The following is a 25,163-nucleotide window of genomic DNA, read 5'->3' on the forward strand; positions in this document are numbered from 1 at the left end:
TAGGACAGCCATGTCTTAGTCTCCTTGCTTGGTATAAGGCTCAGTATAGCATCATAAAGATGCAACACTACCAGTTGCATGGGATTTTTCTGGTTTTTGTCTTTGAGAAGGATGCCTTTGCGCTTAGGGAAGTTGGTGTCAAGACTCACTTGAATGAGAAAGTGGAGAACAGTTCCTAGCTATTTAAATAGTTCTTGAAGAAGCAGAATTGAATTCCTACACCTTATCCTAAGGCTATTTATGAGCAATTGTGTGTCTGACTGTAGACCGTATTATAGTAACAACATCTCTAACATACACGACTTTTTTTTTTTTCAAAGTAAAATTCTCCTAATGCCATTGGTAAATAGTAAAATGATGTGTTCTGACATTATAATCCTCCCAACTGTGTGTAGCCATTGCTGACACCTATGTTTTGAGCCCATTTTAAGACGAGCTAACATTTTTCAAACTAGAGCAACCTATTAAATAAAACATAGGGAAAAACCTTTTACTAGTAATGGTTCTTTTGCTTAGCTAACTGGCTATAATGTATTGGGAGTACTTTATCAGTGATCTTTTTTTCTTTTCTTTAGGCCGTTTCCTAGAAACATGATTGCTTGCTGGTCTTGATCTCACAGCTTTGTGTGAAGACTTCTTCTCTGATAATGTCAAGTTCGGGCTATCCTCCTAACCAAGGAGCATTCAGCACAGAACAGAGTCGTTACCCTACGCACTCTGTCCAGTACACCTTCCCTAGCACCCGACATCAGCAGGTAAGGAGCAGATGATATTACGTGAACCATTAACTCATGTAACTTGGTTATTCCATTATGTGTTATCAACTCAGTTAATCCATTTGTCAGGTGTGTGTTTCTACCAATTTAATCTAGGTCAAGGATGTTTGAAAAACAATGCAGTTTCTAAGTATTGGACCCAATTAAAACTAATGGGGGAAATGTACAATTATGCCATGGCGCAAAAGCTAACATTGCTACTCTGAATAAAAAGTGGCATGTGGTATATTAATAGTTGCCTACCCAATCTGTGAAAAATGTTAAAGCACGCTAAGAAAAATGTTCTTAGTGTCTGTTATGCAGTACTTCCTGTTTTTGTCTCTGTAAATCCCTTCAAAAAAGAAGAATCTGATCAGTTTCAGTATCTAGTTTGTCTGTCTTAGAAAGTGTGGAATAGTAATATAATATATTTTACATGAAAGAGTCCTCTCCAAGATAGGACAGTCTCTTCAGTCTCACTTCCTCTAGTTTTATTTTTAAAGTGTAAAGCTCAAGCATAAATATGTGTAAATCAGCCTGGAGCGATAGAGGAAATGTTTGGCCACTGAGCAAAGTGGCTGCCAAAGTTAGCTGAATAAATAGTGGGTTTAAAAGTTTTTTTGCTGAAAATGTTTGATTTTTTTGGAACTGCGTCTATCTTCTGCTTGCTGGCTTGACTTTTTTTGGAAGACAATCAAGAAGATTTGTATGTTTCCTTTTGAATAAGTAACACATGCTCCAGTGGGAAAACTAATATAAATTTTCTCTCTTGGCAATGGGTTTTTATTTTAACTTGAATGAGTTTATCATGGGGTTGTATATTCCAAATTCTTTTCTTTTGTTTGTTCTTTCATCTAATAACGTTTGATCATTGGACCAGATGTAGCCAGTGCACTGAATGGTGTGCATTGTCAAATACTGACAGAACAGTGCTTACAAGTGACACCAAAACTCAGCCTAGGTTATGGCAGGAGTGTGTTCTGTTGTGCTTTTGACAGGATGCAGAGAGTTTATCGTTGCCCAGCTCCTCCTTCTTTGAAGAACCCAGTGTGGCTTCAGTGCACTTGTGAGCAAGGGGAGAATATGGGTTTACAGTACATCTTCACCACCTATCGTGTCAGGGTGGCAGGGACCAGGGTGGCCATCAAAGAGAGCTTTGACTCTTGTAAGCCATAACCAAAGCTGCTGTTCATTGTCTTGATTTGCTGGCACAGATCACCTGAAAGGATTTCACTTTGATCCTTTGATCCTATCCTTACTCATCACTGTTAAGCTTCTGCTCTGCCCTGGAGCTTCCCCAGTGCAAGGTGAACTGTGCAGAATTGCCAACTTAGAATTCCCCTGGTTTAGCAAAACCCTTGGCTACTGCGTTAAGGTAGCTTTGGGTCCCTTAGCCATTGTAGCTCTGCAAAGGAACTTGAGAACAATTGAGGTCCGTCCTATTATGCTTTTTAAATTACCAGTGGTGAGGAGGATACATCCTGCAGCTAATGTCCTCTTTCATGGCTTGTTACAAGTGGTTTAGCCTCTCGAGCATTAGTTCTGCTTCCATATTTTCTTAAAGAATTGGATAACGATCTGTAAATTAAAATAAATATGTTATTGTTTGGTTTACTGTTTTAGGCCCTTCCTCCTTAGGTTATAAAATTTGGGTCAAGGATTCTCTCTGTTCTGTACAGCATAAGTTTAATCTGTAAGATAAACCTACTGTCTGTAGTGGCGGTATCCTTGAGCACATAGAGTTCCTTTGAGTAGACTGTCCCATAGACCAGAAGGAGCCCCGGTGGGCTTATTGACACTGTCATCAGCCTGCCCTATTGCTGCACAGAGGCAGTGTGTATACTGTTTCAGGTTTAGGAGGAGGCAGTCTGCCCTGTGCTGTGGATTCAAGGTCATCACCATTAGGGCCTGTAAGTTTATCATGTAGATGTAGTCTTAGAGATGCTACTGTAGGAAGTCTTGAGGCAAAAAACCCCTACGTATATGTGCTGTCGGTTCTGAGGGGTGTTTTATTGCCTATCCCGTGCTGTTGTGCTGGTTAGGAATGTCTAGTGACATATTGGACATTTAAGCAAATGTATAGGCTTGCTGAGATGTAAAGAATTGATTCCTACACAGTCAGATGGATTGCAGATTGGCTGAAGGGTCATACTCAGAGGGTGGTGGTGGACGGATCATATTCAGCCTGGGGAGGATTGGGCAGCGGAGTCCCCCAGGGCTCGGTCCTCGGGCCCGCGCTGTTCAATTTCTTTATCAGCGATTTAGACGATGGGGTGAAATGCAACCTGTTTAAATTCGCTGGTGATACAAAAATTTGGGGTGAGGTGAGCATGCTAGTAGGGAGGGAAAGACTGCAGCAAGACCTGGATAGGTTGCAGGGGTGGGCTAACAAACGCAGGATGCGTTTCAATACTGACAAGTGCAGGGCGCTGTACGTGGGCAGTAGTAACCAGCAGCACTCTTATAAGATGGGAAACTCCCTTCTTGAGAGCACGGAGGCAGAAAGGGATCTTGGAGTCATTAGTGACTCCAAGATGAACATGGGCTGACAATGCGAGGTCACGGTTGGCAGAACTAACCAGACCTTGTCGTGCATCCACAGGTGCATCTCAGGTAGGGCCAGGGAGGTGATCCTCCCCCTCTACGCGACACTGGTCAGGCCACAGCTGGAGTACTGCGTCCAGTTCTGTGCGCCCCACTTCAGGAGGGATGTGGACAACATGGAGAGGGTCCAGAGGAGGCCACCCACATGATCCGGGGACAACAGGGCAGACCCTACAATGAGAGACTGCGGGACCTGAACCTGTTCAGCCTCCACAAGAGAAGGCTGAGGGGGGACCTGGTGACCGTCTATAAACTCATGAGGGGGGGGACCAGAAGGGTATGGGAGAGACCTTGTTTCCCCTAGCACCCCCCCACATAACAAGGAATAATGGACACAAATTATTGGAGAGTAGGTTTAGATTAGACATCCGCAAAAACTCCTTCACAGTCAGGGCGGCTAGGAGCTGGAACCAACTTCCAAGGGAGGTGGTGCTGGCTCCTACCCTGGGGGTCTTTAAGAGGAGGCTTGATACCTACCTGCTGGAGTCATTTGAGCCCAGTTTTTCTCCTGCCCAGGCAGGGGGTTGGACTTGAAGAGCTACAAGGTCCCTTCCGACCCTACTTCTATGATCTGTGAATTACACGGTTATCTTTTTTCTTTCTGTTTTTTTTTTTTTTCTTTTATTTAATGCCTTTGGAGTCCCCTTTTGTCAAAGGATCTACAGAAGGAGGGAAGCAGTTTGTTAACTGGGCGGTTTAATGCCATATGCCCATCGGTGCTGATGCTAGTTTGAAGAGCATCCTGTATTATGCTATAGTAGAAGATGATAGCATTTTTCCTTCTCATTATATCCAATCATATTTGGAAAAAGTTTTATGCGTCTGGAGAACGCATAAAACTCAGTTGCATCCATTCAGTACAATGCATTGTACTCTCAGTTTAGCACCTTTGCAATTGTTTCCTATGTATTTCTAGCAACTAATTTCTTGAACTACTGGCGCCAGGGACTCATGTCATACCATTTGGAAGCTGGGATCTCAGGCTTTCAGGTGGTACAGAGCTTTTAGTTCTTGTAATCTCTGATCTTACATTGGTGTCAGACTTTGGTTAACAATGTTTTTTTGGCTCTGGTCCATGACAAAGTATGTCAAGCCCTGAGCCTCAAAATAGTGCAATTTAGTACCTGTGTTTTCCTGCCAGCATATAGATACAATCTGTGTTTTTCCCGCCAGACATGTCTGGAGTACAGACCTTCACACAGAGTGGAGACACAAATTTTGTTTCCCTTCTATTGTGCCTCTGCTTCAGACAGACCCCTTCCCTCCCTTTCTCTAGGCAGTCCCTTGTCAGATGTGGTGGCATGCCCCAAATATCTTTGAATTTCTATAACTATTGTAGGAACAATTTTTGCAGTGAATCTTCAATAACTTGTTACTTGGGTAAATGGAAAAACTGCCATTTTAAGACTGTAGCTGTTGGTTTGTAGCAAGGTTTTTAAGAATAATTCAGAAACCATGATTCCTTTAGCACTTTTTAGCATTCTTGGCTCAGTCTTTGATGTCTTTGAATGTTCGTTCTTGCTGAAGTGTCACAATTATTTTTGTGAGCAGGAGTTTGCAGTTCCTGATTATCGTTCTTCTCATCTGGAAGTCAGTCAGGCAACTCAGCTTTTGCAACAGCAACAGCAGCAGCAGCAGCTTCGGCGACGGCCTTCCTTGCTTTCAGAATTTCACCCGGGCTCTGACAGGTGAGGGCATCCTGTCTTTAAAATGTTTAAAGATAAAAGGTATCGGTAGCAAGCTAAATGAGACTTCTGTATAAATTGTGTATTTATAACTAAAAAGTTTCAACAACTTTTGCTTGAGAACTTGGTCTTATGCTTAATGTTCTCCATTAATTAGGTGTTGAGCTGCTATGCTGTTTGACATCCTGATAGGCCTACTTCACTTAAACGAGTGGCATAATTCTCAAGCCCTTTGGCTCAAATGAGATGTTTCGTTCACAGACAGGAAATGATGGTTGTGCTTCACTTTCCCTGTACCTCCTTCAACAATGCTTTCTCAGCAAGCAACTGAGAACGCAAGGGCATATTACAAACTAGTATTATAAGAATATTCTGGGCAAAAGTGTGTAGTTTTTGTTTCACTGAGCTACATGGGTGAGGGGGCTTACGCAGCAACACTTAAGAGTCATCATTATTTCGACATTGTTTTTTTATATTTCCTAGATTCCTTTTGAATAAAATTCATAAACCTGAATATGTAACTGAGTATTTTTCTGTCAAGGAAAGCAGCATCCAAGTGTGGTGCAAGAATACAAGCTAATTGCATTGTCTGTGGGGAGGGGTGGGGAGAATAAAAGGAATTTGTCATTTGGTCTTCTTGGAAGTCACTTTACCATCCATTTGGAATTGGTTGCTTTTGGAACAATTTTACCAGTTTTTTTTTTAATGCCAGTTCTGCCTGCATATAAGTAGAGATGGCTTCTTTTGGTTCCACTGGTTTAACTGTGGACAAGTAGAGTTTAGAACTATAGCTTGTTGTTGCCATGAATTTGTCTTGCCAAGTCAGAGAAGTTGGTATAATTTAATTTTTTGTTCACTCACAGGTATAATTACATTCTGATGTACAGATTTATGCATGTGCTACTCCTTGCAGTGAGAGAGAACTGCTTTTCTGTCTTGGTTATATACTAAACTTCAAACCCAGTGCCATACCTGATTGCTCATTCTGGTCACAGTGTAGTGAGGGAGCCACTGCTCATCATTATTCTGGTGATAAATACTACTCTGGCTCTGGCTGCTAGTTAGAGTATTCCCAGAAATAAGTGCATAATCATGGGTAAAGGATTAACCTGTTGTCTTCATTTTTCATCTTCCTGAAGATGTCAGTTGGATTCAGTTAACGTTACCCCAAAAAAGAGTGGCTGTAAGGCCTTTTGAAAACCCTGTATCAGGTAACAGAAGTACAAACGTTGATCTGAAATTGTGCAAAGCTCATTTGCTAGTCTTGGCAAAGTACAGGAACTGACATCTCTTCTGTAAAATACCCTGAATAGGTGATAAAGCATGAGAGAGACCTTTTTTGAGAACTGGTGCAAAGCATCTAATGAAGCTACTCTTTTACTTCAGAAAATGACCAGGAGTCATCTCCAAATAACTTTCAACTCCATAGCAGAAATGCTAGAGTGTTTGTCACAACTGAATTAGAGAGGGAGTGTTGAAGCAAGTTGCCAAGTAATCTTTGTTTGCTTTCATCTATATTTGAAACTTTTTCAACAGGTAAAAATGAACTAATTGAAGTGCTGTGTCTTTCCATCGTTCTTATGCAGTGCAAGATTAAACTAACCAATCTGAATTTTGTTCTGCTTTGCACCAAACCTTTCTTTTAAACACACTTTTAGCAGTGGCATAAACTTCTGTTACTGCTTTAGCGCGATGGAAATCTATTTTAAATTGTCCTTTTGTAGGTTGAAATGAACTTGGTTATAGATAGTTTTTTAATTAAAAATCTTATGCTCTCAGGGGTATAGGTATATTTTATTTTATAAAATAAAAGCTTGTGGTCTAGAATTACACATCTAAAACTTTTGTCTCCTCACCATTTAAGCTTTGAAATATTAAGTGATTTAGTAAAAGGTGATGAATTAAACTGAGCACCAAATAGGGTTCTCTTGGATAGTAAGTGCATTTAAAAAATCTTCCGTATTTTAGGCCTCAAGAAAGGAGAACTGGATATGAGCAGCAGTTTCATCCAGGTCCATCACAGACAGATCATGATTCTTTGGACACTAAGCGTCCACGTCTTGAACAAGTTTCTGATTCCCATTTTCAGCGTGTCAGTACTGCTGCTGTCCTACCTTTAGTACATCCTCTGCAGGAGGGATTGCGCTCTTCAGATATTAAGAAGGTAAGATGATTTTTATGGTCAGACTGAAGGCATGGTCTAACAGCTTAAAAATTCAGTTGGATGGCCGTTTTTATTTCAGAAGTTACTGTGGTGAATAAAATAGTATTCAAATTGAGTTGTCAAGAAGGTGAACAGTTTGCAATCAACATTTGGCATATTGACTGTTCAGTATGTGGTACCTGTTTTTTTTAACACACACAGCGTGCAAGTTAAGAGTAGAATTATTGCTAGTCATGTGTTTTGAAGATGAGGAAAAAGGCATTTTGTTCAGTTACATAATATGTTTGCAGGTTCATTGTTTCTAGTGTAGAATTGTAGAACATGTAACTTAAACCAGTCTTTTAAGTTTTCAAGAACCGTGGTCTAGATTCTTTACTATTTTCTATCACTGGGTCTTGCCAGAGAAAGCCACTCAAACCTCACCTGGAAGTTGCTGAGTACCCATATTTCCTCTCATTTAAATGGGACTGCAGAGACCTTTGTACATACCAGAATTACACTCCAAGCTTTCAAGCAGTTTCTTTAAATTTTTCTTTACAAACCTTCAAAATGCATGTTTGCACATGATTTCTGAATGAGCTGAGCTCCCAGTTTAATGGAATGTGCCAGGTGCTTATCATTTTAAAAAAAATCAAGGCATTATTTGTGGTGCCTCTGTATGTATCGTTTCAACAGGTAAAAGGCACCAGATTTCTAAAATCAGTATATTTTTATATTGCCTTATTTATTCCGCTTTTCACAATCTTTGTACAGCTAATATGTGTGAACTAAAGTTAGGAAATCATGTCAGTATGTGATTTCTTAATAACTTGCTCTGCTGCATTGTAAAGATAAGATCAAAGTGGGATTGGAAGAATCAAGCAGATGCATGCAGTGTAATGTTTTCACTTAAATGTGAATGACTTTTATCTAAGTATTATACTGACATGCACCTTCTCAGTTGTACACAATTTAAAAGTACCTTGAAGGAAAATCGAACTAAAGCACGTAATTTGTTTCATTGAGACTGGCTTGAATGAGGGATGCATTTTCCAAATTAGTCATAGCTACATTCAGGGTTTCATCATATTTCACTTCAAAGGTTTACTCAAATGTTCAATGCATGCAAAATTGAAGATAGGCCCTAACATATTGTTGCTGAAATGTAAACGGTGGCTACATTTTTAGGATGTATTTTAACAGGGTAACTTCCTGATCTATTCCCATTAATTCAGGGTTGAGTGAAATTCAAGGCAACTATTATTGTTTAATAATTTGGGTATACATTTTCAGTTTCTCTTTTGCTAGCTGACCTTCAAGTAAAAATTACAGACTCCTCAGGGGAGATCAACAGCAAATAGGTAGAGCCCTTTTGTCCCCAGCACCACCTTGGGTGACAAGGAACAATGGTAATAAGCTGATGGAGTATAGGTTTAGGTTAGAGATCAGAAGGCAATATTTTACAGGTAGGGTGGCCAAAATCTGGAACCAGCTTCCCAGGGAAGTGGTCCTTGCCCCTACCTTGGGCAAATTCAGGAGGAAGTTGGATGATCACCTGTCTGGTGTCTTGTGAACCCAGCATTCATTCCTGCCTGTGGCAGGGGGGCAGGCGAGATGATCTGTTCAGTCCCTCCTGACCCTAGCTACTATGAAAAATACCCAAAACGGAATATTGTCAGAACTGTAGGCATTTGTTTAGATCTATCACGGTGTTAGTGATGTACAAGGCAGTACTACATACAGTTGAAAGATCTGGTTAAGTTACAGTTTGAGAACTACCAATACTTTAGCTGCATACTACCACGTGTGAAGATAAGTCCATGCAGCTGACTTTTTATCAATTTATTTTATTTTAGGAACCAGCTTTTGGAGGCAAGCATGAAGGGCCATCTTCTCCCATCCCTGGTCAGCCATGTGGAGAGGACCAGAATGCTTCACCTTCAAAACTGTCGAAGGAAGAGCTTATACAGAGCATGGATCGTGTAGATCGAGAAATTGCAAAGGTGGAACAGCAGATCCTTAAACTGAAGAAGAAGCAAGTAAGCAAGCACCTGGATACCAATTACAATTACTGTTTCTTTCTGTTGCAAAGGGCAACATTAAAATAAGATACGAAGTAAATGAACCAAACACCTTTTTTAAAACGTATGGGCTAAACTTGTGGTCTGTTAAAACCTCTAAATGGATTGAGTGTAATATTCCGGTTCATAAATGCTACCCTCTTTACAACGTCCTGGTAAAAATTATCCTGAAATGTTAAGAATAAATTACTGAAATGGAAGAATTTCAGTAGGATTTGACTCTCCAGCTCTGTTACCGCTATGTTACTTCCCCAGTTCCCACCCCCCAGTATTGTAGTATAGTTTATCAAAGTCAGCTTTCCATTAATCACTTTGCTGTAAAGTTGTCTTGACTGTTAGCAACAGAGTGAGTGAGTAAGTTTTCAAATCCAGTTTTGTGTCATGGTCCTGCAAGAATTAATCAGCCTTGCATTTTAATGAGCTAGAAAACAACCTGAATTAGATCAACAAAAGAGCATGTCAGTGGCCATCTTGACATGGTACTGATGTAGGAGCACTTACTTTTTGGCCACTTTCTCCCTTTCTTGTGTACAAAATGAATGACCTACTGTGGTGTCACAGCTTTTTGTGAATATTCAGATAATAAGACTATTAGCAAACTCCTTGCTGAAAAAGTGTGTGTGTGACCTTGAATTTCAGTAAGCTTAAGCTTTAGACTCAGTCCAACTTGGTACGTGAACATGCTTCATGTGGCATTTTGTGAAGTTTTAAAAGCTGATTTTTTTTCATGTAATCTTACAACATGATATGTCATACCTTGGAATGTATTTTATTCTTTTATTGTGTATTTCTGGCTTGTACAAGGGAAGGCTATTAAAGCATAACGATGAAGTTGGCATCGTTTTGAGTACATAGAAATACTTTGAGATGAAAGGAACACACAAGTGTAGTTGCTGTGAAAAATAAAAGCACCAATTAACTGGCCGGTTGATTCCCTTTAAATCTCTCTGTGTTTTATTTTTGCCATAAAGTGTCATTTTAGAATGGGTATATCTCTGTGGAATTTTAGGATGACAGTAACTCTTAGGATAGCAAAGATGTTGATAACCAGAATTTAAAATGATTTATTCTAGCATATTGTTGGATTTACCACGTTTGGGGATTGTTGTGCTGCAAGAAAGTTTGCAAAATTTTGTGAAACTTAAGTATTTTTGGTTGAAAGTTTAAATATCAGTCATTTGAAACTGAGTTGGTTGTTTGACAGTTCAGACTTAGAAAGAGTGACTTCACTAATATTAGTGTGCACGCAGTTTTAAAAATCTCCCATTGGCATTAAACCCTGATCCGTCATACCTTGCAAGTTAAACAGTGAAATGACAAGCACAGCAAACTGTTGATCACATGCATATTTTATCTCTGGTGACTAATTACTGGTTAGGGTAACATGGTGCGGATGGCTGATTTTCTTTCTCTCGTCTCTTAGCAACAACTTGAAGAAGAAGCTGCTAAGCCTCCAGAGCCAGAGAGGCCTGTCTCCCCTCCTCCAGTGGAACAGAAACACCGCAGTATTGTCCAAATTATTTATGATGAAAATCGGGTAAGCTTTTTATTCTGTGTATTTATTTTTTTTAGGTTGGTTGACTGAGCATGATTATGCATCTTATCCATTGTGCCAAAATTCATTACATCACAGTTCACCTTTGTAAATACGTGCAGCCTTTTCACTTCTAACATTGGGCATTTTGATAATTTTTTTCAGTCAAAGTACTTTGTCATTAAAAAAGAAGTTATTGCTTGCATGATATTTTCTTTCCTCATCTCCAAATATTTTAAACCCAGAAGGTGTCTAGAAAATAGTGTATGAAAAATGAGTCTTTGACTCCTCCCCCTCTTCACCAGATTTGTGCTTTGATATGGTTTTAGTGCCTCAGGGAATCTGATCTGAATTCCCTCTAATCACAAATCCTGGCAGGGCTGACTGACAGTGTCTCATTTAAATTTGTAGGTGAGTAAATCTGGGTGTGTCATGTGGTCTTTATGATTTTTATATAAAATCTGAGTTCTGACACGTCATGGTTTGGGAGAGTAGATGAATGTAAGAATGAAATATTGGGGCCAACTTCAAGAGATACTTGTGTTGTGTAAGTGGCTAATAAGGTACAGGAGTTGAGAAATGCCCTTTTTGTACCAGCTGTGGTTCCCTGGGCCCCAAACTTCCTGGACATCTCAGAGTCCATTTTCACCCTATCGTAGTTCTGTGGTTAATTGATTGTGAGGAGGGGGGTGCCTGAAGGTTTCTTCTTGCTTGGGGTAGTTATTTGGGTAAATTATTAATGTGGTTAATAGTGCTTGACATTTCCTCAATGCACCAAGTCCCGTGAAGCAGCACGCACAAAACTTAATGACTGAATATGTGTAGCGAATAACTTAATTGGCTGTTCTGGTTATCAGCCAGAGATTTTTAAATACATTCATTTTGGCCACTGATGACCACATGCTGAGGTTGCTTTGGACCACTCTACCTTCTGTGTCAGTCAGCAGACAGGGAAAGCCTTTTTGCCGTATGGTTGAGGGCGTAACATCATGATTGAGCAGTTAGTCAGTCACCTTTGCTGCGTCTTCTTTTGCCTGACTTGCTCCTTGGGTTACAAAGTGGTCTCCCATGGGGAAGATGCCAAAAATGAAGCATTACTGAACTAGGTTTAAAATTACTGAGATTTGCTCAATTTTATGTTTCTCCATTATTTGTTAGTTAGGACATAATAAATTTAACAGTGTCAAGCGGACTTCTGACTTCTAGAAGAAAGTTAATCTTCATTAATTTTTTCTACGAATAGCACTATTTACACTTTGCAGAAAGGTACCTCTTATTGCTTCCTGCTTATTTCTAGGTACCTCTTCCTGTTTTGTTTAAAAAAACAAAAACCAATATAAACACAGAGTGATCAGCAAGCAAGAAACCATAACTTAAATAATCAGTTTTAATCTTGTTTCACATTTATGCTCTTTGTTTTCTGAAAAAGAGTTTGATTGTGATTGGTTTAAAATTGCTGAGACTTGGTCAACTTTGCAAGGCAGGGACTGTGTTTATTTTAGGGCTTCTGCAAAGCTAAGAATATTGATGCCCAATACAAATAGTTGTGTTATCCAGAGTACAGATACTATGAATTTATTTCTACAACACTTGCTAAACAAATGTTGTGACTGTGTACATAATCTGTGTTTGGGTATCACTTTTTCTGCAGTTGTGCAAGAAAGTAGTTTTCTTTCACTAACTTGGTTAGAAATTGGAAGCTGTGTTGGAACAAATCTTGGGGCTTTTTTTTTTTAATGCTCAACTCCAGTTTGATAAGATTTAGCTGAAATAACAGGGGTAAAGTTCAGTCCCAAAATGTGTTTTCAAACCACGCAAACCATTTTTACCAGGGTAATACTATAACATTTGCCTGATATATAATTACTTTCCACAGCTGTGGATTCCAAAATGTTTGTCAGTTTTCTAGGTTTAGAGTAACATGTAGAAAAGTAGTAAAGTTTAGCAGAACATTCTTTCTAAAAATAATCATTTTCGTCTTGCTTTGTGCGCGCTTGCTGGCATGTTTGCCCCTTGGGACCTCATGTAGACGTACTTATAGGGAGGACGTGGCTTAAAATTAATGTATTGGATAGTCTTAGGCTGTCTACCAAAGCAAGTCTTTGGAAGGATGGGTAGAGATAGCAGAGTCTAATTCAGCTCTGTTTCCTTAGGAACAGGACTGTTTTTATAGCTTCGTATTATAAGTGAACGTTTTGTAGTGGCTGTTCCGTAGTAAGCACTGGTAGGACAAAGTCTGTTTTGCATCTGCCTTTCTTTCCTTTGGTGTATGAGTTAATGTTGTCTTAAGCTAGCCTTTCTAAATTATGCTTCTCTGCTATGGAGGACTTTTCTCCTTTTTGGGTAAGTATGTGTAGGATTTCCTCCAGCGTGATAGCTTACTTTTTACATTTAGAAGAGGAGGGTTCCTACTCAGAGGGGCTTGCAATGTAGAGTTACCAAGTAGATTGTGTAGCCATGTACAGTGTATGTATGAGTTTGCCAGACTTGCTACAGACAGGATGGCAGAAGTAGGCTGACAGACTTAAATATGGAAAGGATAGAAATTTTGCAGATGAGGTCAGGGGAAGATCTTGTGCATTTTTGCCAGTTTGCATTTTTAATGTTTGCAACTGCTTTACTATTTATTTAGACTATACAAACTGATCTCTTACAGAAAAAAGCAGAAGAAGCTCACAAGATTTTTGAAGGTCTTGGTCCAAAAGTTGAACTAGTAAGTCCGTCCTGCCTCTGGCTTTTTGTGTATCTGGCCCTATGCCTGTCCACTTCTGGACATCTCAAACATCAGCTGATGGGTGCATGCCTGGGGGACAATAGAGTTGCAATGCACCAGAAAATATAAAGTAGGCAGCGCTTTATAATTTTTAAAAAATACCCTTTTATAATCTTGTTCTTCTGTACTCACTGGAGTGGAAACAAGTCCAGTGTTTTTAATGTGTTTACCAATTTGCTTTGTAGCCACTTTACAACCAGCCGTCAGACACAAAGGTGTACCATGAAAACATCAAAACGTAAGTATTGGAATTTGTATTCTTGCCATAAAAGTCATGGAGCTAAACAGTGTTTTTTTAGAATTAAAGTTTTTTTGTTACTTTATCAGTGTTACAGAGCGAGAATTGAACTTAAAAGGACCTTTTCAATTTTGTTTATAGTTTCTAATTCATTTTAAAGTACTAGTTTTTGTATACAAGTCAGTGCTGCAGCAAATAGGTTGCAAACACTGTAAGAGAAGGAAATACACTTCCCTTTGGAATCAAAAAACAGAATGTTTTAGGCATTGTAAAAGATATTTTCTCCAGAACTGAACTTTAAGACCAGAGTAGTTTAAAAAGACTGTCGCTTTCTTCCTTGAACATGTTTAGCAACTTCTAAAACCTTCCCTACTGGTAATAAAAAATAGGAGTTCTCTTTGTTGTACAATGCTGTTGTACTTTCTGTGACAGGCTGTGATTGTATTCTGCATTTATTCTGCATTTCTCCGTTATTTGTTAGTTTAGACGTACTGAATTTAGCAACATCAAGTGAACTCCTGACCTTTCCTAGAAGCAAGTTAATCTTCATTAATTTTTTGCCATCTTTCTACCCATAGCACTTTGATGCGGAAGGGTACCTCTTATTGCTTCCTGTTTATTTCTAGGTGCCTCTTCCTGTTTTTTGTTTAACCAGACAACAACAAAACCAGTATAAACACAGAGTGATCAGCAAGCAAAAACCCAGAACGTACATAATCAGTTACCCAGTACACAGGAGGATGCATGATATAAACATTCAAACAACTGTCTAGCCTAGCATCCACTTACTGAAATTTTAAATTTATATATTATATGAAGAATTGATGAATGATGGCCATTTTATTGGTGGCTTGAGTTAAACTGATTTTGGGCAGAAATTCAAGTTCAATTTAAGGAAAGCTGCATTAAATGTTTTGGATCCATAACCTTTTCACACTGAAACATTTTGTATTTAAAATAGTTTTATTAAAGGAAGTATCTAGTTTGTTTGTTTAATGGATTTGCTCTTGAAGAATACAACAAGATTTAGAGCATGTTATTTAGAGCTTCCCATACCTAGTTTTTATTCACAGCTTGGAGTAGGAAAACGAGCTTTCCTGTTTTGTGGGGAGGAGGTGGGGTTCCCTCCACTCTTAGTCAGTTTCTCAGTTTTGGATGAACTGTTGTTGCACTTGGCTATGAAATGAAGGAAATGTGCACTTTGCACCTGCAAAGGAGGCTACAATAAGAGAAGGCTGAGGGGGGATCTAGTGGCCTGTTACAAACTAGTCAGAGGGAACCAGCAGGCGTTGGGGGAGTCCCTGTTCCCCCAAGCACGACCAGGGGTGACTAGAAACAACGGTCACAAGCTGGCAGAGGGTAGGTTTAGGTTAGATATCAGGAGGCGCGACTTCACGGTCAGGGCGGCTAGGGTCTGGAACCAGCTTCCAAGAGAAGTGGTGCTGGCTCCTACCTTGGGGGGCTTTAAGAGGAGGCTGGATGAACACCTTGTTGGGGTCATTTGACCCCAGTACTCTTTCCTGCCATGGCAGGGGGTCGGACTTGATGATCTGCTCAGGTCCCTTCCGACCCTACTAACTGTGAAACTATAGCTGTGAAAAGCTAGTTTATCCCTTCAGTAAACACTGTTTTCAAGAGCTTAGCTAATGCCTTCCCCCAGTTCAGTGGTTTAACTTTTCTTTAAAACTTTGTCAGCATACATGCAGTACTTTCATATTTTTATTTAATTAAAAAGATTTTAATTCATTAGGCCTCAATATTAAGTTCTCACAAATCATGTTTGATTTTGTTTTCTTTAAAAAAAGCAAAGTGAAAGAATATGTGTTAACTAAAACTGTCAATTAAAAATAGATTTTATCCAGCTTGTTCTTTAGTGTGCCCAATCATTTCAAGTGCCGTGCCTTCTCAGTACTGACATTCTCTACTGGAAGGCAGTGATGCCTTCCCTCCCACCTCACACAAAATCATAGGTAAAAAATAAAGGGAGATGTCAAATGCTCATGTGGTTGCATCAAAATGATTAAGGATTTAGCTCCACGTTTCTAGGGATGTTGTGGAATAACAGTGTGACCTTCAACTTGTAACAAAGCAACCTGTGCCTCTTTCCAAAATACTCTTTCAAGATTCCTGTCTCATCATGTGTTATTCCAGGGTTGTATGGCTACCAAACAAGGTTTGCATTCCTTTCAAGTTGCATTTGCTTTTCTAGTACACCCAACTCTTTGATGGCTGAGTACAATAGCATGATGCTACTGTTGGCAAGACAATGTTTGTGTCCTAGGCAACATGAGAATAATCTTATAAATCTGTCTTCTGTGATTCTTGTATTCTCTATTCTCCTTCACCTGTATTGTAGGACCAAGCAGTTGCAAGTGTAGCCTAAAGATGTTTGCTTAAAACTATGTTCTCTTTCTTGACATGGTTTCCAAAGAGACTCGTTGTATTAGTCTCTCATATTGCCACATCACTCTTACGAGTGTAGCTATGTGGAGGCAGTCCAGTTGAGGAGAAGAGTTATTGTAGACAAGTAATCACATTTTAATGTGTGGTCATTTTAAGATTTGTTAAGGTTATTTCCTGGTAGTTAGTCCACATTAGACAAATGCTAGGAGCTTACGTTGGCACATGTTAATTAATGGGGTAGTATCCTGGTTTGAAGTCAGCTTGAATACGTAACTTTGTTTTTTGTCTAACATCATCCAGATCAGAAGCCCTACCATGGCTCGTTAGATTATAGATTTCATAGACATCATAGACATCAGGTCTGGAAGGGACCTCGGGAGATCATCGAGTCCAGCCCCCTGCCCAAAGGGCAGGAAGTCAGCTGGGGTCATAGGATCCCAGCAAGATAAGCATCCAATTTACTCCTGAAGGTGTTCAATGTAGGCGCTTGAACCACCTCCGCTGGCAGACTGTTCCAGACCTTGGGGGCTCGGACAGGAAAGCAATTCTTCCTTATGTCCAGCCTGAAACGGTCTTGCAGGAGTTTGTGACCGTTCGACCTCGTCATCCCTTGGGGCGCTCTGGTGAACAGACGTTCCCCCAGATCCTGGTGGTCACCCCTGATAAACTTATAGGTGGCCATCAGATCCCCCCTGAGCCTACGCTTTTCCAGGCTAAAGAGTCCCATGGCTCTCAGCCTATCATCGTAAGATCTGTTTTCCTGACCTCTGATCATGCGCGTGGCTCTCCTCTGGGCTCTCTCAAGCTTCTCCACATCCTTTTTGAATTGTGGAGCCCAAAACTGGACGCAGGACTCCAGCTGCGGCCTCACCAAGGCCGAGTACAAGCTCGAGAAGCATCTATGGATGCAAGTCAGCATTTTGGTCGCTTTACTAGCCGCAGCATCGCATTGCAGGCTCATGTTCATCTTGTGGTCAATGATGACCCCCAAGTCTCTTTCTTCTGTAGTGCTATCCAACGTAGCACTGCCGAGCCTATAAGGGTGCTGCAGGTTTTTCCTCCCAAGGTGGAGAACCTTGCATTTATCGGTGTTAAACACCATGAGGTTCTCGTCTGCCCATTTGCTGAGCTTGTCTAGGTCAGCCTGGATCACCCGCCTGTCTTCTGGCGTGGATGCTTTGCCCCAAAGTTTGGTGTCATCGGCGAACTTGGCCAGTCCACTCCTGACTCCAATGTCCACATCGTTAATGAAGATGTTGAACAGGATGGGTCCAAGGACAGAGCCTTGAGGGATCCCACTGGTCACAGGGCACCATGATGAGTGACTGCCATCAATTACAACCCTCTGGGTCCGACCACGAAGCCAATTTCCCAGCTAGCGGATCATGGTGGAGCCAAGGCCACAACTGGCCAGTTTGGCAAAGAGGTGATCCATGGGATACCAGATCAAAAGCTTTTTTTGAAGTCAAGATATGTGACATCAATCTCTTCTCCCTCGTCCAGGTGATAGGTCACCTGGTCGTAGAAGGAAATGAGATTGGTCAAACAAGACCTACCCGCAACAAACCCGTGCTGGCTGTCCCTTAGGATGTTAGCCTGGGCCAGTCCCTCAAGGATGGCCTCCTTAATAAACTTATGTAGTTTGTAATTTGTAATGACACTGCTAATTAATTCTATATAACGTCTTCCCAGAAACAGTCTCCAAGCCAAAATAATACTATCCTTCTAAGGGCTTTTGTAAAGTCACTTATTTACTGATAAATGGTTTTTTTGTGAATATACCTGTTGTTAGGATAGACTGTATGCGGAAATTATGGCTGGTCGGTTGTAATATGCAGGGTATTAAAAGGCTCTCTTCTGAATTGTTACATTTCTTGTGAATTACAGAAAAGAGCTATTTCCACTGAAGTGTTATTAATGGTTCCAGAGAGCTATTTTATGGGTGCTTAGGATGCTGAAATCTCATAATACTTTTAGATTGATGCTGGTGATACCATTATATACATTGTTAGTGTTTACTGATTTGCTTTTTGTAGACGAGTGCACAAATTAAAATATCATCATATTGCAGGTGTTAGTGAGAGGAAACATGGGGAATGAGTGATATACAGTTATGCAGGCTGTACGTACTGATTAACATAAACCACCAGGGAAAACAATACTTGCTTCTTTAAGAAAAAACAAAAAAAGGGATGAAGTCGACTGAAGTTTGAGACTCAGTTTAGTTTTATTGAGATAATGGCTTGGTTCTGCAAGGAGACCTGTATCTCTCTGCAGCAAGTACTTGTGTTGGCATTGATCACGCAGATAGATGCTTGAGGTTTTTTAGCTTTACCAAGAGCTTGTATCATACAGTTGACTTAAAGCTGAAACAAACTTAAGAAATAATTGAAACCTTTGATTTGATACCTGGAGTGGAACATAAGTACTCAGTTCTTCATTTAAAATTAATCTGGTGAAGGCAATGGTTACAAAATTATTTAATGTGCAGTGTCTAAACAACTCTTTTCTTGTACATATGCATGTGTACTTTAAATTTTTTTTTTATAAAAGACGCACACAAGGCTCAAATTAAATGTTGTGTAGGTTAAAGCTTTTAAAACCTAATTATTTTCTTCATTTGGGATGCTTGTTTTGGAACAAAAGCTACTTTGTTTCAAAAAGCTTTAGAATACCAAGGTCTCAGGCTGGAACTAAAGATTTTATACATTTTGGCTAATAGGGATTAAAGTCTAACATTGAGGAACCCAAGTTGCTGTGAGAGTTAAAGTAAGTTTGCAGTGCAGCGTTCAGAGCACTCTGGTTCGTTCCCATGTGCTTGCTAAAGATAAAACTGCTTTTACAATCTGCTGTGATTATTAGCTCTTTAATTTTCCTTGTAGACATTCTTAAAAGTTTCAAAGTTAAGAAATACGATTTTTGAAATCCCTCCATTCGCAACCTAGTTTTTGCCTAGTTGCCATGATGTCTAAAGAGATCATCTAGTAGGAACCGGGAAGATTTGAACATAAGAAGACTCATTCAATCAATGTTTTTTCTCGCATCTGTGTAATACTACATATGGTCCCTTCTTTCAGAGTATCTTGCCTAATTAAGCAGGTATTTGTTTGTTTTTCCACTGAGACACTCAAAATAAACTATATCATTTTACAGAGTTGAATTCAGTCCCATACTGTGCATAGTACATAAGCACTGTGTCTTGAATGATGTGCTATTTGTGAGGCAGATGGGTGGGAATTTGGATTAATTGTGTTGGGGCTGCCTAGTTTTAAAATTTTGTTCGTCTGGTAATCTAACCCAAAGTGCTCTAAAATACTGGAAAAAACCCTTAAACAGCAATGTGTTGAGACCTTTACTCTCTGGAGTTCTGGCTTCATTGTAAGTCTTACTAATAATTTGTCTCATTTTCATAATGCGGAAGGCAAAGATTTTTGTCAGTGATAGCTTTAATTGGACCAACTTGATTGTTGGAAGGGATGTAGACAAGCTTTCAGGTACCATTGTATATACTTCCTTAGGTCTCGGTAGTAAAAGTTTGTAGTAAGGCAAATGTTTTATACATGAGAACAGCAGTTCATGACGCTTGTAAGGTGATGGACAAATGCGATCCTGAAAAATATCTCTGAATGAAGAAGATAAAACTACTGGAATCGAACCCTCAACCAAAATCTGAAACTGTCTACCAACATCATTTATGGTGTTCCTGCATATGCAAGTTACGTAGTGTTTACAAAGCTAGTGCAAAACCAAATAAGGTTACCTACATTGGCAAACTTGCAATGTGAGGGAGTTGCAGGGGTCCTTTATTTGCCTGGTGCCATCTTTCCCAAGTTCAGCGAATTGCACCATCTCCTTCATGGAGAGAAAGCTCATACTTGCCTAGGCTAGCCAGGATTCTCTCTGTTTCTTAGCGATTCCTTCCTTCAGGGATATCCTTTGTTGTCTGGAGCAGGATTTTACATCTTTATCAAACATTTTCTGGTGTGTTAAAGGAAACAGCATCAAACGTAAGGCCCCTTCCAGCCCCTAACAACTATGAAACTATAAAATGAAGCAGTCTAGTGCGCAGAAGACTTTACAACAACTTTAAGAACGTTTTAAAGAATGTAATTTTTTCTGAGATCTTGGATGTTGTATGTAAATATGTTGGTTAAATTACAGTTAATATTTTTTCTGATTTTGTTTTCTAGAAACCAGGTGATGAGAAAGAAGCTAATTTTATTTTTTAAGAGAAGAAATCATGCAAGGAAACAAAGGGTAATGCTACAGTGCCTTTGTGTAAATCAGAATAGTGACTTAAGCCCATTTGACACTAGACTCAAATTCTTTTTTTTTTTTTTACATTAATATACATCAGCTGTAGAAAACTGCACAGTGTAGATTAATGTTCATATTCACTGTATGCTAGTCTTCAGGAGTGGCTTATGCAAGAAGTATTATTTCAAGAGTGCATATGGAGTAAGAGAAAGGGGCTGGACATAAATTCTAACTAGCATAAAATTGAAATGTTTTTTCTTCACAATAACCTCAAAAAAGAGAGCAAATAATGACTAATTAAGGCTTTTTGAGTAAAGACCAGACCAAACTAATTAGTGAATGAAGTAAGAGTCACTGCATCTTGCCAACGGCATTTTTCAGACTAAATGAAAAGGTTGTATTTTCCACTCCCAATTTTATTTTAAGTGTAAAATAGTCTCCTCTTAACTTGCCTTGCTCTGTAAATTTAGGTTAGAATGCTGTCTGGAAACTGGTAAAATCTAAGATAATTAAAATGTTTACAGTATTTCATTTTTCACGCTTATGCTTTTTACATACTTTTTGCTTTTAATTTAGTAAGAACAATGCAAATAAACTAATTGGTCTCTTTCTCTTCATGTTGTTGCATAAAGCAGCAATGTTTTGGTTGCAAACCCATGGACAAGTGTTTGAATTAAAAGAATTGTTTTCAGTGAATCTCATTGCTTCATCCAGAACCTATAACTAAATTATTTGATGGTGTCATCCAAAATCATAACAATGTGCATAAACCAGAATGAAATAGCTAAACCTAGAGAAGAGGTTTTGGCAATGAAGAATCCTCTTCTTTTCCTTCCTGCCTAAAACTGAGGGCACTACCTCTTCAGAATAGACAGGCATCAATTTAGGATGAGTTTTGAGTATCCATTTTTAAACCCTGTGGCCTCTGTACAACATGTCATAGCATGGAGTTAGCAATACATTGATAACTTGGTGTATTTGTTTTCAGCTCACTCTTTTTCTCCTTAACTTTAAAGGAACAGAAGATTTGTCAACGTTACGATCAATTGATGGAGGCATGGGAGAAAAAAGTTGACAGGATAGAAAATAATCCTCGTAGGAAAGCTAAAGAGAGTAAAACAAGAGAGTACTATGAGAAACAGTTCCCAGAAATCCGAAAACAGAGAGAGCAGCAAGAACGATTTCAAAGGTAATGCACTCTTGATATTCTTCTAGGGTGATCATCGTGCTCTTAAATTTTGTCAAATGCAAAACATTTGTTTCATGACAAACTATTTCTACTCCTCTCCTGTGCAATAATTTGAAATGTGGCTTTTATACCCATGATTTCTTAGAGAAAGTGAAATGTCAGCTTGTTTTATATTTGAATGCATGCCCTTGCATAGTTCCTCATGTTTCAAAGCATTGGATTCAAGCGTCTCTTCACCTCTCAAGAACCTTCATAACTTCTCTCACTGCGTGTCCACTCTTCCCTCATGTCTTGTGCTTCCCCTTTCCCTTCTGCTTAGTGACTTCCAACCTCCTTGATTTGTTTTTTTAGCTTTTTACTGACATCTCTGCTTCTTTCCACCATGTCCCTTGTTCCATCTCTTTCCTTGTAAATCTGTCATGAAATCCCACCACCTCAATAGATGTAGGAATTGATTAATTAAATGATGGCTGACTCAAAGAGGTAGGTTATTCTCACTTAGATGACCGGCATAAGTACTTGCAGCCAGGGTGGTGGGTGGGGTATACCTTCATTTTTAAATTATTTATTAGCATGGGCAAACTGAGTTCAGATCTAGAAGTCATTTTGTAGCCAGTATTTCCCTGTCAGTAGATACCTATATTACTCCTTTCTGACTCAAATGACCACTCAAATTCCATAGCCTGAAGTCAAAGCACAGAGTTTACGTAGGGGTTTTTTGGTTAAATTAAAGGTTGTTATTGAATGACCTTTTGTTAGACATGTCATGTTTTTTTCAGTCAGGAAGCTGTGGTTACTGACATTAAGTGAAATTATAATTATAGCTCCCTGCTGTTTAACACTTGGTAGGTCAAAATTAAGCAAGTAAAATTATACATAAATAGTTTTAAGAAGTGTACAATGCAACTCATTCATAATTATAAACATTTTTCCGTAGGTCTGTTTAAAAAAAATAAAATAAAAATTAATTTTAAAAAGCTGTTTTTGAAAGAATACCATTTGATCAAAATTTTCAGTTTTACCGCAGTTCTCAAGAAGTGTGGAGACAAATTATATATGCAGATTTAGGCTTTAGATGAAGAGACCCATATCTCTCAACCTAATATAGAACTCATACCATCATCTTTCTTAACCCCCAATCTGTTTTGTGATCTCATGTGGGGGGGGGAGGGGAACTTATGAAAAAAACCTTCTTATAGTAAAGTGCTATATTCTGTTTTTTTTAAAAAGATCTTTTGCCTATGTTTATGTAGTATCAAGTGCGATAAATCCCTGGCAGTGATTGGGGTCCCTATATATTACTGCCCAGTTTGTATAAAGAAATTATTTATTTATTTATTTATTTATTTATTTATTTTAGAAATTATGTTGTGTCATTTGACTTTCATCAGAACTGTTTATAGTGATGGGAAAGGTCCATTGGATATTGTGCTAATCCTTGTGTTAGCCCAGGATTATTCCCTGTTGCACTTTTTTGAGTGCTGAAATCTTAAAAAATACTGAGTTAATGAAGGGATCTGCATTTTATTATCATGAGTTAGTGTGATGTGCTTAAAATTAGAGATAAATAATTGAGAAATGATTCACAATTATTGAATTTCTTTCCCTTCACTGAAATGAGCACTGGTGACTTATATTGGTACCTGGAATGACTAAATCTTTTCTAGGCAAATATTTGTGTGCGTGTGTTGGCAGGTGCGGGGAGTGGAACAAGAGCAGAGGGGAAGATTTGCAAAATCAGTTGCTTCTAGTGAAGTCAGTGCTAAACCTCTTATACTTCCTGTATCGACACGGGCAGTTCTACTGCCTGCCACCTTGTTGAATGCGTTCTTCCTAGTTACATTTTAAAATGCACCATGTAACTTAGATTGGGTATTCTTTCAGCCTTTCTTCTATAAAAGAATGGCATCTCAGATACTGGTCTTAAATTAACTATATTTAAATGATTTGAAATGTATTCCTTTGTACAGAATATCTAGACATGGATCTTTTTTCCCCTTCTCTTCACCATCCCCACCCCCTTTCCTTTCCTCAAAATCTAGGGTTGGTCAAAGAGGGGCTGGTCTTTCAGCAACCATTGCTAGAAGTGAACATGAGATTTCTGAAATCATTGATGGACTCTCTGAGCAGGAGGTGAGACTGTTTTTTGTACTTCATTTTATCAGCGCAGCAAATGATTTATAACTCTTTCTTTAGATACTGAAAAACATCTTTGGATATATGTGTGTGCACTCATATCCCCTTCAGATAGTTTAGTTTAGGATAGCTTTTGTGAGCCTTGTCCTGAAAAGGGTGTTTGCTCTGTGACCTAGCTTCCTGTTAAGGACTTCTGTCTTGGCATGTCACGTGGCCTGTAACTGTCCTATTTCTCCCCACTTCTAAGGCAAATAGGATTTTAAGATGTATCTTTTTTTGCTTTTAAAATATTTGACTAATGTCAGTGATCATGAAATTCAGAGCACTGTTTTGTCATCCCTTCAGTATCATGCTACTGATTTGGATGGGCATAACTTTTAAAGGAGAAATTATAAAATGCTTGGAAAAATTTAAGATGCAGGCAGAGCACTGAGGTGCTGCTATTTTAAGTCATAGTGAATGGATGTAATATGTTGCCAATATAAGTTATTTCCTAATGTAAACACTTAATGCCTCCTACTATCTGTCCTTTGCCCTTAGAACAATGAAAAACAAATGCGTCAGCTCTCTGTCATTCCTCCCATGATGTTTGATGCAGAACAAAGACGAGTGAAGTTTATTAATATGAATGGTTTGATGGAGGATCCCATGAAGGTTTATAAAGATAGACAGTTCATGAATGTTTGGACAGACCATGAGAAGGAGATCTTCAAGGAAAAGTAATTGGCATTTTTATCTTTGTCTCCATTACACTTTGAGTTACATACATGTCTAAATACATAGTAAAAACTAACCAATTTCAGTTCACACTGCTAAAAGTAAGTGTCCAGTAACACATACACATACGCTTCCCAGTTAAGTCGAGGACCGCTTTTTTGCTGATTTGTACTTCTAGTTGTTGTACAGGAAACCTTTTAAAAGTTAATTTACTGAACACATTAACATTAGGTACAGCTCTTGTTGTTGGTAATCCAGAAGTAGTTGTAGCTAGAATGTGCCTAGATCTAAAAATTGCATACATTGATTAGACTAGCTTCATTTGGGGAAGTCAGAAGCTTGCTGATGGGACACAGTTGTGTTCCAGACTTTCAGATTGATGTTATCATGTTTTATGCTGTTACAGTGAAATATTTCTTTGATTTTATAAAAGGTTTGTCCAACATCCCAAGAACTTTGGTCTAATTGCCTCCTACCTGGAAAGAAAGGTAAGATGTTTCAGAGTATAAACACTGTGTACTGGTTTTTATTTTCTGAACATGAGCTTGTTTAGTTAGTCTTTTTGGTTGTCCCAGTGACCTGTTCTCATCTTGAAATAATTTAGAATTTCAAAATCAAATCTCTCATCCAGTGTGGTAGTAGCAATTA

The 25,163-nt window shown here is 39.0% G+C and overlaps 1 protein-coding gene across 4 annotated transcripts in view; it reads left to right on the plus strand.

Annotated features, from left to right (window-relative positions):
• The window catches only part of NCOR1 (nuclear receptor corepressor 1), a 98,537-nt gene that overhangs the window by 18,733 nt on the left and 54,641 nt on the right, over positions 1 to 25,163 (plus strand). For all 4 annotated transcript variants that reach the window (XM_090025790.1, XM_090025791.1, XM_090025792.1 and 1 more), the window contains exons 2-13: positions 576 to 755; positions 4,911 to 5,047; positions 7,013 to 7,208; positions 9,044 to 9,226; positions 10,692 to 10,805; positions 13,459 to 13,515; positions 13,761 to 13,813; positions 20,407 to 20,473; positions 21,490 to 21,662; positions 23,705 to 23,795; positions 24,339 to 24,517; positions 24,949 to 25,003. In XM_090025790.1, the coding sequence (XP_089881916.1) occupies positions 648 to 755; positions 4,911 to 5,047; positions 7,013 to 7,208; positions 9,044 to 9,226; positions 10,692 to 10,805; positions 13,459 to 13,515; positions 13,761 to 13,813; positions 20,407 to 20,473; positions 21,490 to 21,662; positions 23,705 to 23,795; positions 24,339 to 24,517; positions 24,949 to 25,003 (1,413 nt within the window). In that variant the 5' untranslated portion in view covers positions 576 to 647. The remainder of the gene's footprint in view (positions 1 to 575; positions 756 to 4,910; positions 5,048 to 7,012; positions 7,209 to 9,043; positions 9,227 to 10,691; positions 10,806 to 13,458; positions 13,516 to 13,760; positions 13,814 to 20,406; positions 20,474 to 21,489; positions 21,663 to 23,704; positions 23,796 to 24,338; positions 24,518 to 24,948; positions 25,004 to 25,163) is intronic.

Source organism: Crocodylus siamensis, chromosome 13 (genome assembly GCF_052110815.1).
Source record: "Crocodylus siamensis isolate JL-2025a chromosome 13, ASM5211081v1, whole genome shotgun sequence".
Lineage (NCBI taxonomy): Eukaryota > Metazoa > Chordata > Crocodylia > Crocodylidae > Crocodylus > Crocodylus siamensis.